This window comes from Sciurus vulgaris (genome assembly GCF_902686455.1).
Source record: "Sciurus vulgaris genome assembly, chromosome: 6".
Classification (NCBI taxonomy): Eukaryota; Metazoa; Chordata; class Mammalia; order Rodentia; family Sciuridae; genus Sciurus; species Sciurus vulgaris.
The window spans coordinates 140,811,729-140,825,284 of record NC_136466.1 but is presented as its reverse complement, the minus strand read 5'-3'; the positions used below and the strand labels follow the sequence as shown (position 1 = coordinate 140,825,284).

Below are 13,556 nucleotides of genomic sequence, written 5' to 3'. Positions count from 1 at the left end.
GGGTTATTTCAGTGCTACAAGTCATTTTGTGGTCAGTTGTTCGTTCTCTCAGAGTCTTCAGCGGAAAGTTCCCAATTGGCAGTAACAGCCTATGGGTAATAATTACTTAATTAGAATACCTATAAGCTGATTGTGGTGTTATGTACATGCACATTATTAATTTTAATAGCTCTGAAATTATTTTATGGTCTCCTATTTATGGGACTAGTTTACCATTTGCACTATAAAACAAAATTTCCTCTGAAACTCATTTAAGTAAAAAGATGATTCGAAGAAAAATCTTAAGTAATATTCTGAGCAGTGTGTAAATATGGGGAAAAAATTATCAAGGCCCTGGAATAAAGAGCTGACTGCAAATCTGAAATACCAACATGGTACCTTGTGACTCTTTCCTTAACCTGGGGAGCAGGTTATAATGTGCAAAATGCTTCCAAGTCTGGATCTAGGTGCGGAATTTGTGGCAGTGCTTGTACTAAGCAAAGGTCGGGGGCAAGGAGAGTGGGTGACATCTGAAGATCAGCAAAGTGCCCCAGGTACAGTGTAAGGAGAAATGTCTAGGACAGGGAAGAACCCCAGTACCTGCATGTTTGTCCACAGGTATAACAAGAAAAAAAAGTGTCTCTGAGCAATTCTGAGTGAGAGGAAAGCCTGATTCAGCAATATTCAGGGGAAATTTGTAATTGAAAAGGAAAAGAAAAGAAAAGAAATTCACTTTCTCCAAAGTCCTAACAGCGTCCTGATGGAAAAGTTTGGAAATCCACCACCCTTCCCTTTGTCTGGCCACTCGTTGGAAACCAGACTTGCAGGGGTCTCGTGTGCTTCCCCACAGGTACGCCCCGCTCGGCATCCTCTTCCTGATCGCTGGGAAGATTGTTGAGATGGAAGACATGGGTGTGATCGGGGGGCAGCTGGCCATGTATACAGTGACGGTCATCGTGGGCCTGCTCATTCACGCCGTCATCGTCCTGCCTCTCCTCTACTTCCTGGTCACCCGGAAGAACCCTTGGGTTTTCATTGGAGGGTTGCTGCAAGCACTCGTCACAGCTCTGGGAACCTCGTCAAGGTGCGTGGCTTACCCCTCTAAGAAAATGTGTCTGAACGTGGGCCCCTCGGGTCGCAGGTAGGTGGAGGCATTTTGTTCTTAGTTTCAAACTTCAGGAATAACAAATCGGTCTTTTCACCTCTGGTGCCAATCATATCCATTTGGGATCAGGGATTAGCTAGCTATATTTTGGTTTGGGGGTGGGGGGATGGAAGTCAACTTTCCTTTCCTGTTTATAGTCATCCGCTTCTTCAGTTGAGAGCTTCCTAAGAGAGAAATGGCAGAATGACCTGGCACAGGCTGCTGTCATGGGGGATAATCAGAAGTGATATCTCAGAGGAACCCAGAAGCAGGAGAGCTGCCAAGTGACCCCACCAGGGGCCCACACTGTTCTAACCTCGCTCCTTTATTTATACAAGTGCTGACTTAGTTCCCTTCAAGTTAGGACGTGGGAGAGGAAGGAACTGTCTGTCCAAAAGACCAAACACAGACTTACTCAGAAGTACCAGGACCCTCAGCTGACATGCCCTTTGTACTGTTCTCAGTTCTGCCACACTACCCATCACCTTCAAGTGCCTGGAAGAGAACAATGGTGTGGACAAACGCATCACCAGATTCGTGCTCCCTGTGGGGGCCACCATTAACATGGACGGGACCGCCCTCTATGAAGCTTTGGCTGCCATTTTCATCGCTCAAGTTAACAACTTTGACCTGAACTTTGGACAGATTATTACAATCAGGTACAAGGAGAGTTCTGCACAACATTTTCTTGAAAATGACTTTACCAACTGTGTTACCTTTGTGTTACTATAAGCAAACACCTGACAAGAACAACTTAGAAAAAAGTTTATTTTGGCTCACGGTTTCAAAGGTTTAGTCCATGATCAGCCAAATCTATTGCTCTGGGCCCAAGGTAAGATGGAACATCGTGGTGGAAAGGTATGGTGGAGGAGTGCTGCTCACTTCATGGCAGCTGGGAAGCAGAGAGAGAGAGCAGGGGGGAAGGGACCATGGGACAGATGAACCGTTTCTTGCTCTCCCAGGGCACACCCCCAGTGACCCACCTCCTCCAACCACAGCTCACCTGCCTACAGTTACCACCAGTCTATTCAAACTGAGATGGCCTGATGAGGTTACAACTCTCACAGCCCAATCACTTCACCTCCAGGCGTTCCTACGTTAACTCAGGGGTTTGGGGAGGACACTTCATATGTAAACCATAACACCAAACCAAGTGTGGAGGTGCATGATCCCAACTACTCTGAAAGCGAAGGCAGGAGGATCACTAGTTAAAGGCCAGCTGGGCAACTTAGATGAAAATGAGAAGTGTTGCAAAATGAAACCTCAAAATGAAAAGTGTTTCAAAAGGGCTGGGGATGTAACTCAGTGGTAAAGCACCCCTCCACCCCCTGTAAATACCACTGAATAAGTCTCCACTACCAAAAAGCAAAAACAAAACACACAAAAAGAAGGACTTCAGCAGATGACAATATGATGAAGGTTGGTTGAGGAAAATGGTTGGGAAGGAAATCCCACATATACAGGAGGTTGGAGTCTGGAAGAATAATTTTGTTTTTAGATTTAGATATCTTATTAGCTTTTTATTACAAATATGCACACTCATTAATAACAAAGTAAATAATATGGAAGTATAGAAAATAAAAAGTAAAGCATGTACCCTCCACCACATCATGCCACATCTTTCTGTGTGTAAACATTATTCATGTTTGGTTGGAAAAGAACTTTCCCTATGCATAGACACACTCGCACTTCTTTTTTGTGATTAATCATATCATACATGCTGTGGTTTGCTTATCAATATAACATTTATAATTATATCTAGCTCTTTTTAATGTCTATGGAGGACATAGTATGGATATTTCTCTTTCTTAAAAGTCTTAAACTAACTTCAATTTAAAAAAAAAAAAAATTTAGTTGTAGGTTGACACAATGCCTTTATTTTACTCATTCATTTCTATGTCATGTTGAGGATCAAACCCAGTGCTTCACATGTGCTAGGCAAGCACTCCACCACTGAACCACAACCCCAACCCTATACTTCAGTTTTAAAAAGCATTAATGTGTTAGTTTTTATAGACAATATTGGAAAATGAAAATATACATGAAAAACTGGATTCTTTTTTTTTTCTCTGGGGTTAGTTTTCAGGTAGTATAAAACAGAAGACAGATCATACTGACATGTAAGGTTGAGAGTTTGATTTTTGTGGAGAATATTTTAAACTATTATTTTGAGCTATCTAGTGAAAGGTAATCTTCTTTCCATACTTCCCCCAATCCTGGTTTCCTTCCACAAAGGCAATCGCTGTTACTTGCCAGTTTTTCCTGCATCCTTCCAAAGACAGCCCATGCTTCTCTGTGTGTATATGCAAATACTACACTTTCCCCCTTTGGCCCATTGAAGGTAACCAGGCAGAAGGGATTTATAAATCCAGTGGCAACAGGGGGCTAATCCAAGTCAGCTTCTGCTTTTCATTGTTGTAGGGTTTGGTTTTAATTATTATTAACAATATAGTTGAAGATCAAAATAAGTCAGCTTTTTGTTCTTCCTTTCATAGCTTTTTATTATGAAGGTTCCCCTACATATAGAAAAGTCAAGACAAGGATTCTTTACCTAGATCTAAAAATAGTCAACATTTTACTGCTTCTCTCTCTCTGACATCATAACATCTCAACTGTACATCATTAATCACGTATCTCCTAAAAATAAGGATATTCTTCTACCTAACCACAGCAGTAAGAATCTTAAAAGTACTTCCAGAATATGCAGTCTGTCTTCAGATTTCCCCAACTGCCTTTTATGGCTTTTTCCTCCCAGACCAAGATTAAATACAGATTATGCCCTGCATTTGGTTTTATGGTCTCTTTTAATCTATATCAGTAACCCCACATTTTTGTTATATTTATTTAGAATTAAGTCATGTTAGACTCTGTACATATATTTATGCCATTGGAGAAGAATAATAGTTGAAGGGTATATCAGAAAGAAAAAGAGGAGACCAGAGGTCACTGACTGGCCTTGGGGTTCTGGGACTCCAGACCCAGGCTAGGTACACTGAGGGTGGCAGATCAACCTCTCAACTTACCTTAACCTGCTGTGTCAGTCAGCATTTCATCACTGTGACAAAATAGCTAAGAAAATCAACTTAAGGGAGGAAAGATTTATTTTGGCTCTGGGTTTCAGGGTTTCAGTTCACGATCAAAGGCTCCAACTTTTCTGGTCCTGCAGTGAGACAGAACATTATGGTAGGGAGGATATAGCAGAGCAAATCTGCTCACCCTGTGGTAGCAGGGAAGCAGAGAGAGAAAGTGGCTGGAAAAGAATATATCCTTCCAGGACATGTCTCCAGTGACCTACTTCCACCAACTAAACCCCACCTCCTGTGGATTCCTCCAGCTCCCAGTAATGACATCATATTATGAATCCATTAATGGATGAACCCACTGATGAGGTCAGAGCCTGTGATCCAACCACCTTCCCAACCGCCCCTCCTCTGAACACCACAGCACTGGCGACCAAGCCTTCAGCACCTGAGCCTTTGGGGGGACATACTAGATCCAAACCATAGCACCTATTCTTGAACATACCTTGGCATAGTGGTTAAATAGCCCCAAGTTAGGAAAAGGGTTCAGTTGCAAGTGTTAGAGTTAAAAATGACAACAGTTCCAGTATCGTAAACAAGGCCCGAATGCATTTCTCCCTCAGCTGTGCTCCACAAAGCCCTTATGGCTGGTAGGTGTTCTATAATGTAGAGACCCAGGCTTAGTTCCGGAGTCCCTAGGGTGTTACCCTTATCCAGGGAGTCTAGGATGGCTCATCTCCACCTCCAAATTTTAGCCAGTGGGAAGCGGAGCCTCTAAGCTGATCCATCATTTCCACTTGGTCTCTGCTGCATGGGAGGCTGAGAAGTGTAGCCTTCATTCTTGTCCATAAACAAAACGTCCAGAACCATAGAAAGGGTACAGTACAGGGAACCATGATTATTTTCTGCCACAGTCTTATTACTTTATTACTACCATTTTATATCTAGTTAATATTTTCTATTTGTAAAAGATTTTTACTTTCTCATATGACCCTTCAAATAGACATTTAGCAAAATGAGTCTCAGGTAACATGCTTGGCAGGCCCACACTGACACCACACACAATAAAAGTACAGCACTACAGAACTTAGTTCACCAATCACTTTGCTTTTGAGTTAATAAATTTCATCTCCTTTCTGACCACATGAATCATTCAAGTTCAGTCTTTTTATACCCCTCCACTTGGATAGGTGACTTACTAGAACCAAATTGTTACTGTGATTTTATAGTGTTTTAAACCTTACAAAACTCTTGCAAGGACATGGAAAAGAACGTAGCCACAAGCTTCTTCATTTAAAAATGACTGTAATTGTAGGACCAACTTCCAGAAGGCTGTTGTGAGGACCAAATGAGATAAGCAGAGCATATGACAACACGTGACAAACACAGGATAAATGTTAGCACGATCATTAACTCGTTGGTTTTTTAAAAACTCATTTCCATTTTTCCGAAGCATATCCTCTTCTTTTAACATGATAAATCAAGCATTGTCACCATGAGTTTTGCAGGGTACTCTGTACTAGGAGAGATTTGTAAAAAAATGTTTTGTCTTTCAATTTTTCTTTCTACAGCATCACAGCCACAGCAGCGAGCATTGGAGCAGCTGGGATTCCTCAGGCTGGCCTGGTCACCATGGTCATTGTCCTGACATCTGTGGGCCTGCCCACCGATGACATCACGCTCATCATCGCAGTGGACTGGTTCCTGTGAGTATGCATCGACTGAGTTCCAGCTCAGGTTGCAGGGCACCCCACCTCCATGCTTTGAGGGTGCTAGGTGGCCTGGAACACCTGTCAAAAGAACCTGGAGGAGGGGGGTCAGCTTGGCCTGGAATTTAACTGTCCTCGTTGCCTGATCCCTGGCTGTTATCTAGAAACCAAGCCAAGATACCATGTGCACTGACCCCCCTATCAGACTGTGGGGCCCATCTGGCTGCTATACTTCTCACTCCATAAAGTCATTCAGAGTTGGGAAACCTGCCGTTTGCAAAGCCAACATAAATCAGCAAGGCCCTTTCTGAATTGCACAACACATTCCCACAGTGACTGGAACAAAACTGCAGGCCCCACACACTAGTTCAGGCCCTTCCTCCTTGTGCTTCCTATTCCAGTGGCATAATGCAGTGCAAATGTCCCCATTTGAGTCCCCCAGGTGACCATGCAGATAGTGGGAAATAGAACTAGTGTCACTTTGTGGAACTGATTTTGGGTTCTGGGGAAAGTTCTACGAAATGTACCCTCCATACCCGCAGACCCTAACCACCAGGGCCTATGCCTGCGCCCGCTTCCTTACCCTTCCAGCTTACTTCTCTGCCCCTGTCTCTTGTAAGTTCCCTTCCATTTTTGAAAAATTTGTCCTTAGGATACCCAAAGCGAATGCCTAGAAGAACACATTGGGGTACTAGAGTCAACACATGCTGAATTCACTAGAACTAATGACCAGGAAGAGCCAAACAAGGCTGCTCAGTGGTAGAGCACTTGCCCAGTATGCTTGAAGCCCTGGGCTTAATCTCCCAGATCAAAAAAAAGGAGAGAGCCCAACAGTGCACACCAAGCTCAAGGGCAGAACACAGCTCCTCAGTCACTTGGATCATGTCCTGGTCCTGTCTGGCAGGCTACCCAGACACCCTGGTCTCCAACTCTGTAAAACGTGGTGCTCCTACTCTCTGCCTGCTGCTGGTACTGTGAGGACTGAAGGCAGTGTGCACAGCAAGCATGCAGCCTGCTTCTGGCCTTGCTCAGCACTCAGGAACACCAGCACTTCTGTAGCATGAGCTCCCCTGCTCAGAATTTCTTAACTTTACACTTAAAAATCATTGAGCTCCAAAAAACCTTTTATCCAAGTGGGCTCTCTCTCATATTAGAGCAACTTGCACATTTTTAAATTCATTTGAAGGCTATGAGAATATGTATTAACATAAACAACATTTGTGGTAAATAACCATTTCCAACCCAAAAATTTAGTGGGAAGAAGGGCCCATTTTACATTTCGTAAGTCCCCTTAACATCTGGCTTATTATCAGACAGCTGGAGTCATTCCAACTGCTTCTGCCTCCAGCGTATTCTGATATGACATGGCAGGTAGTCTGTAAAACTCCACTACACATTCTCAAGAAAGTGAGAGTGAAAGAGACAAGTGACATTCTAGTATCATTATAGAATACGTTTGACCTGGGGGAACCCCCAGGGGCCTCAGGGTCACATTTCTAGAAATGCTAGCATAAAGAAAGCTGAATGGGAGGAAAGAGAAGTTTTAAATAAGGAGAAAGAAAAGGGTTTACCCCACTGCTGGGACTCTAGCTACAACCAGCTAGTCACTGGAAATTGATGGTCTGTGTGTCCTTACAACTTTGATAGCCTCTGCGTGGGGAATGTGACCCTGCAGTTAGTGGACATGCCCAGTGGATGTTGAGAGATGCTTCCTGTAGACTTTGCAGAGCTCCTAGTAGAACTTGAGGCCTTGCGATGCTCACCTGCCTTCTTTCCTTCCTCCCCACTCCACCCACAGGGACCGCCTCCGAACCACCACCAACGTGCTGGGTGACTCCCTGGGAGCCGGAATTGTTGAGCACTTGTCACGACATGAGCTGAAGAACCAAGACGTTGAAATGGGTAACTCAGTGATCGAAGAGAATGAAATGAAGAAACCATACCAGCTGATTGCCCAGGACAATGACACTGAGAAACCCCCCGACAGTGAAAGCAAGATGTAGACTAACACAGAAATGCCTTCTTGAGCACCGGGCATTTGCAAACCGTTAAGAAACGTGTCTATCTCATCATAGCTCATTCTCTCCAGGGAGCACCTTCCCTCCCTTCTCCTCCCTGCTGGCTAGGATTGGGAAATATTCATCCAAAAATAAGGGAGGATTTTGCAGTGACCCAAATGCACAGTTTTTATCCCACACTTGAATTTTTAAAATCATTTCATATTTGTCTTCCCTAATAAGGTACTGAGATCAAAAGCAGTCTTGAGAAATGTGGCACCTCATCCTATAAATGTGATGATCCTATAAGTTAAAGAATCAAACAAATAGTAAGCTAAAAGCATCCTAAGTCAACTTGCAAATTCTAAAACTTCTTCAGAATACAATTGAGTTTTAGTCTCAAAACCTGAACAACTCGATAAGCAGCGATCAGCTGTGGCTTGGTCAGTGGAAGGGCTTTTCCCCTTTCTCCTCTGACTTGCATCCTCATCTTAGTAGTAGCAGGACAACCTGTATCGCTAGCACTGCTGTGAGGAGGAACGGAAAGTGAAAGTTGCTGTGTGACCTTGAGCAAGTCACAGCTCATTTCTAGGCCTAAGTGTCCTCATCTCTAAAATGGGTGACTTCCTTGATGCCCTTACAGTCCCTCCAGCCCACACTTCTTGTGACATCAGGAAGAACCTGACCTCTATTTCCCCTTGGAATACCCTGCACCAGATTCCATTCCATGGAGCACGGGGCTCTCAGAAAGGACACTTAATGGGAGAGAGCATTTCTATGTAGGATAAGGATGGTGTGTGGTTCAATGGGTCCTGTGCCCAAAATGTCAGTTATACAAATCACCAGGTGGGAGACTGTTCCAGGAGTAGGATTATTCATGAAACCCTAGCCTAGTTCTTTCCAAAAAAGGAAGTATCCCCTTCTCTCCTCCTCTTCCCCAACAGAAGGGACTGCACTGGGAAGGATGTCTCCCACCACTGAACTGGCAACAGACTCTTAGAAAATAAACAGAAAAGTAGTTACTAGCAAAAGTGTTCTTGTGGTCTCACTATGGAACACTAAAGAGCAAGGAAAGAATGGAGAATGGTTGACACAATAAAGAGAATTTTAACACACCAAGAGTATAGTTTACTCTAAGGAAGAATAAAAAAAGAAGAGCTTCATTTTGGTATTTATTTTTTTTACCTGAAACATTTTTTTCTCTTCAGTTCCAAATCATTTCTCAAAGAAGGGTATAAATGAAAAACTAAAATCCCCTTCTTACATATATTAAAGAAGTCAAATGAATGAGCTCCCTAGTGCAGTTCCATGAGCTGGGTGGTCTCTCATCTGAAATTTTTAATCAGAAGTTCTTAGAATTAGATAAACAAGATACTTCTTTGTGTTGGAATTTCACTTGCCAATTCATTCAAAACCTTCCCCCTGGAGTGGGGTTTGCTTTGGTTTTGTTTGTGTCCCTAAGAGAGATGGAAGAAGATGAATCAGTATGAATAATGTCAATGAGTTTGCAAGAAAAGGGAGCAAGAGCTTTAGTTTTTGGCAAGGCAGCTCCCAGGTTTAGAGGAGATTAATTTTTACCCCCTAAGGAATATCCAGTCAAAGACACTCAGTGGGAGCCGTCAGACAATACCGGCTGTGTTTGAGTTTCTGACAGAAAATGGTGAAGAATGGACTTAATTATGCTAACAAACTGAAAATCTAGACATACATTCTCCGATATACAGTTAGAGATTTTTATAGAGATCCCAAGCATTCTGCACATATAAAAGTTAACATTAGGCTGTGGTGGAGTAAAGCATTTAATGTCAAGTTTCTATTTGAGAAATACACTACAAAAGTTAATGTACACGGCTGTCATCTCATGACACCAGTAGAGCAAAAATTAATCATGTCAAATTAATTTGTTATACAGTGTGATTTTTTTTTTTTATATATACTAACCATTTCTTACAAAAGCAGGTCCCTAGGGTGATTCGCCAGCCCATCACAGGCTCTGCATATCCATGCACCCAGTATGGAATGGGAAGCATTACTTTGTAGGTGTATTTTCAATAAAGAAAAAATAGTTTTACATTAATATCTTTGTGTGCTGTTGTTATTCTTTTCCACAAAGGAAAATAAATGTTCCAATCATGAAACTATTGTTGTGAGCTGGGGGCATGCTGGGTATGGATGCCATACAGCATGGTGGAATCTTGACAGAACCAGCTGGGGAGACAATCACAAGGAAATGAGCAAGGCGGCTTTCTCCTGCTCACCTCCTAAAATGGGAGGTGGAAACAGGAGGAAGTAAGGGAAACACTTCTCCATAACAGCCTGCACTTGCTTGTCCTGGTCAGATTCAGATTTCTCAGATAAATGGAATTAGGTCCATGTTAGGACTAGAAAAATGCTATGCCACCATGGAACTCTTCCAAAAAAGTGACATCCTGCTCAGCCTTCAAATTAGGTAGATCCATCTTTGTGATTTGTAGTGCCATTTGTGAAAAGAACTAAGTGAAATCTCAAGGAGTATTTGAAACAGCCCTGATACTAGTGAACCACTGTATTCATGAAGAACAACTTCTGGACAACTACTTTCCTGCGCTTTTTAGTAAAGAATTGACAGGCAATCCAGCACAGTGGTGCACGCCTGTAATCCCAGGGAGGCAGAGGATCACAAGTTCAAGGCCAGCTTCAGCAACTTAACAAGGCCCTAAGCACCATAACAAGACCCTGTCTCTAAATAAAAATATATATAAAGGGCTGGGGATGTGGCTCAGTGGTTAAGTGCCCCTGGATTCAATCCCCGGTACCAAAAAAAAAAAAAAAAAAAAAAAAAAAAAAGGAACAAAGAATTGACAGCAATATTATGAGATTTCCAGACTGAAAGTTGAGTCTGGACACCCTTAAATCTGACTGTCTATCTGCAGGGGCAGCCACCTAGAGGAAAGGCTCTAAAGCAGGGTTCATAGACCCCTAGGTCATCCATGTGAAGACTTCATGAGCTTATAGCCCTTAAAATTGTGAAGAAAGTTTTGTGCATTTGCCTTATTTTCGGTGGGAAGACACAAAATTTCTAATTTCCATCAGTTTCTCTTACAGGATCTTATGGGGAGGGGAGAAGGGCAAAGCACTGTATTTGATCAATACATCCTAACTTCTTCCAAGGCATGTATGATATTTGCATAGTCAATTTGGGTGTAGGAAGGAGACTACTCAGCCTGAGGGAACCAAACCTGGCCCCTACAAGGGATCAACATCTGTGTTCCTGTGGGACATTCTGGATACTAAGAAGCATTCAGGGAAGTGCCACTAACGATCAACCCACTGCTAGAAGTGCTTTCTCATGTAGTGACTGTAGTGACAGATTTCCTTCCTTTCTGCAGCTTAAGCTGGATTTCACGCATCTCTAAAGTGCAAACAGGAGAAGCTGGTCATTCACACAAGGTAGTCACAGATTTGCTCACAAATAGAACCATGAAAAATGTTCAGATGTTCAGGTTAACTTTTTTTGTTTAAATATTTATAGGTACATTTAACAAAAATTTTAAATCCTAGACCCTGAGAAATTAGAATCTGTATCCTTCCCTTCCTGCATTCACCTTGTCAGCATCACTGTCCCTTCCCTCACCAAAAAAAAAAAAAAAAAAAAAAAAAATCTTACTTTACCAGTCAAATCCTTTTTTCTATGCCTTTCTTCATACAGACCACGTTGAAAACAGAAATTTTAGTGTGCTGTTAATTGCGTGGGTCTGAAGGAAGCTTGGAGGAAGGGCTGATTTCCTGCTGGAGGCAGCGCCCTGTAGGGATGATCTGCTTGGGGGTCGGAAGCACCCTGCCTCTTTCCGGGCAGCCCGCTGGGCACTTGACCCCAGGCTACTGTCACTCATCAGGCCCCAGAGCTTCCCCTTCTTCCACCCGGGTGGTCCCAGAACTGGGGCAACAATGCCCAGCTCTGCGTGGCCTCTTCCTGGGGCCAGAGCATTTGAAAGGTGTCACGCCCAGGGCGGACTCCTAATGAATAAACCGACAGAAAAAGAAGGAAGGAGAGCTAAGGGAACTGAAGGGCAGTGTCCTAAGGGGGAAAGTGGAGATGAAAAACTCAAGGTAGGCAGGGTCCAGGAGAGTGGTGCCCACAGGGGCCACCAGGGGGAGCGCGGCGCTCGATCTGGGCTGATCTCTCAGGGAGCCCTAGGAAGGAGCCGAACTGCTTCCTCAACGGAACTCCGGGGTAACTTGGAATTCCAAGTTCTGCGGGGCAGAGAGGGAGTACTCTGAGAAAATCAGCAGGCGATTTCAAATTCCTAAGTGCCTCCATTTCCCTCTAGTCATCCTGCTTCTGCATCAGTCTCTTTACAGGAGTTCCCCCTTTTCTGGGAATCCTCTCTCCCGACCACCTTTGGCATCCTATTCCAGAATCTTATCTTCCCATTCTGTCGCTTAGTTCTCCCAGTCACTGACTCAGAAGGTGGAATGGTCACATTCCCCAGGGTCACGCCTCATCCTGCCCACAAACCTGCTATCTCAATCTTCAGTTTTGAAATATTTCACATTTTGCTGAATTCCTCACCTATAAGTAGGGTAGTCAAATAAATACAGGATACCCCGCTAAACTTGATTTTCAGACAGGTAATAAATAAAGTTTAAGTATTAAATAGCAAATATTGTGTTAGTGTAAGTATGCAAAATACTGCAGAGGGTATCCTTTATTTAATTTGCAAATCAGAAAACCTCAAGGACAAGTGAAGTGAACTGAAAATAGTTTGCTCCCGTAAAAAGAACATGATAAAAGAGCTGTGTGCTGGGAAGGTGTCTTCATTATAATATAATTGCTCCAATTTTGAATTTCTCTCTAAAGGCACAAACATGCTTTAAAAAGTTCCTGTCTGACATTTCCTATTTATTTGTTCTTTCCTGTCTGACATTTCCCATTTATTTGTTCTGGGTGCATTAGCACTTTTTCTGTGCTAGTAAATCTTGTGGCCACAGTTAAAAAGCCTGATAAATCACCTTCAAGACTTCACAGAACTGTCTTAAATAAATTAAACAATGTTTCAGTTATCCATTCCTGAAATATTTTAAGATTCCCATCTGTTTTTCTTTTCTTCTCTTTCCTGTTTTCTCCTTTCCCACTCTCACTCCTTCTTCCCGCCCACCCCTCACCCCAACATAAAATATTTTCGCTAATCCATTACAGGCTGTAAAAATTGGCGCACACATATTGTTTCCCAAGGTTAGCCACATTCTTTTCATTTGGGGGCTCCATTTAGAAATGTGCCCATATTTTTTCCATATTGTGCTATTCGGAGATGATCATTTTCCCATCACTGTAAAATTAAGAATGAGGCATTTTTCAAAGTCTTTCAGGGAACTCCAGATTCCATGGATGGGAATCATTCCTACAGAAGTTCCTTCTGAAAGCCATGACTGAAGGATATGAAAAGCAGAGCTGATTGGTTCTACAGGAGGAAACAAAATAAAATCATAAACTCTTTCCCGATAAGACGTATGCTCAGCCACAATAAAGACAGCAGTGGACCTACTAGAAGATGGTGTCCTGTGACAACTTTGGAATTTCTTTTTCAACTCTGTAGGTTCAGGGGATCCTAGCAAGTCCTGAAAGCTGCCCGAGCTTCAAGACACCTGTCACAATTGAAAATAAAGATCACTCAGGAGTCAGCTCAGCCAGTGCACTGAATGGGTCATTGGTAAGTCCTGGGGAGGA

At 42.9% G+C, this 13,556-nt stretch overlaps 1 protein-coding gene across 1 annotated transcript in view; it reads left to right on the top strand.

The window, feature by feature from the left end:
• Positions 1–9,926, top strand: part of SLC1A3 (solute carrier family 1 member 3) — a 76,718-nt gene extending 66,792 nt beyond the window's left edge. Inside the window, exons 7-10 of the mRNA XM_079144694.1 lie at positions 830–1,063; positions 1,588–1,782; positions 5,715–5,849; positions 7,651–9,926. Coding sequence (XP_079000820.1) covers positions 830–1,063; positions 1,588–1,782; positions 5,715–5,849; positions 7,651–7,855 — 769 coding nt within the window. The 3' untranslated portion in view covers positions 7,856–9,926. The remainder of the gene's footprint in view (positions 1–829; positions 1,064–1,587; positions 1,783–5,714; positions 5,850–7,650) is intronic.
• Positions 9,927–13,556: the final 3,630 nt, after the last annotated feature.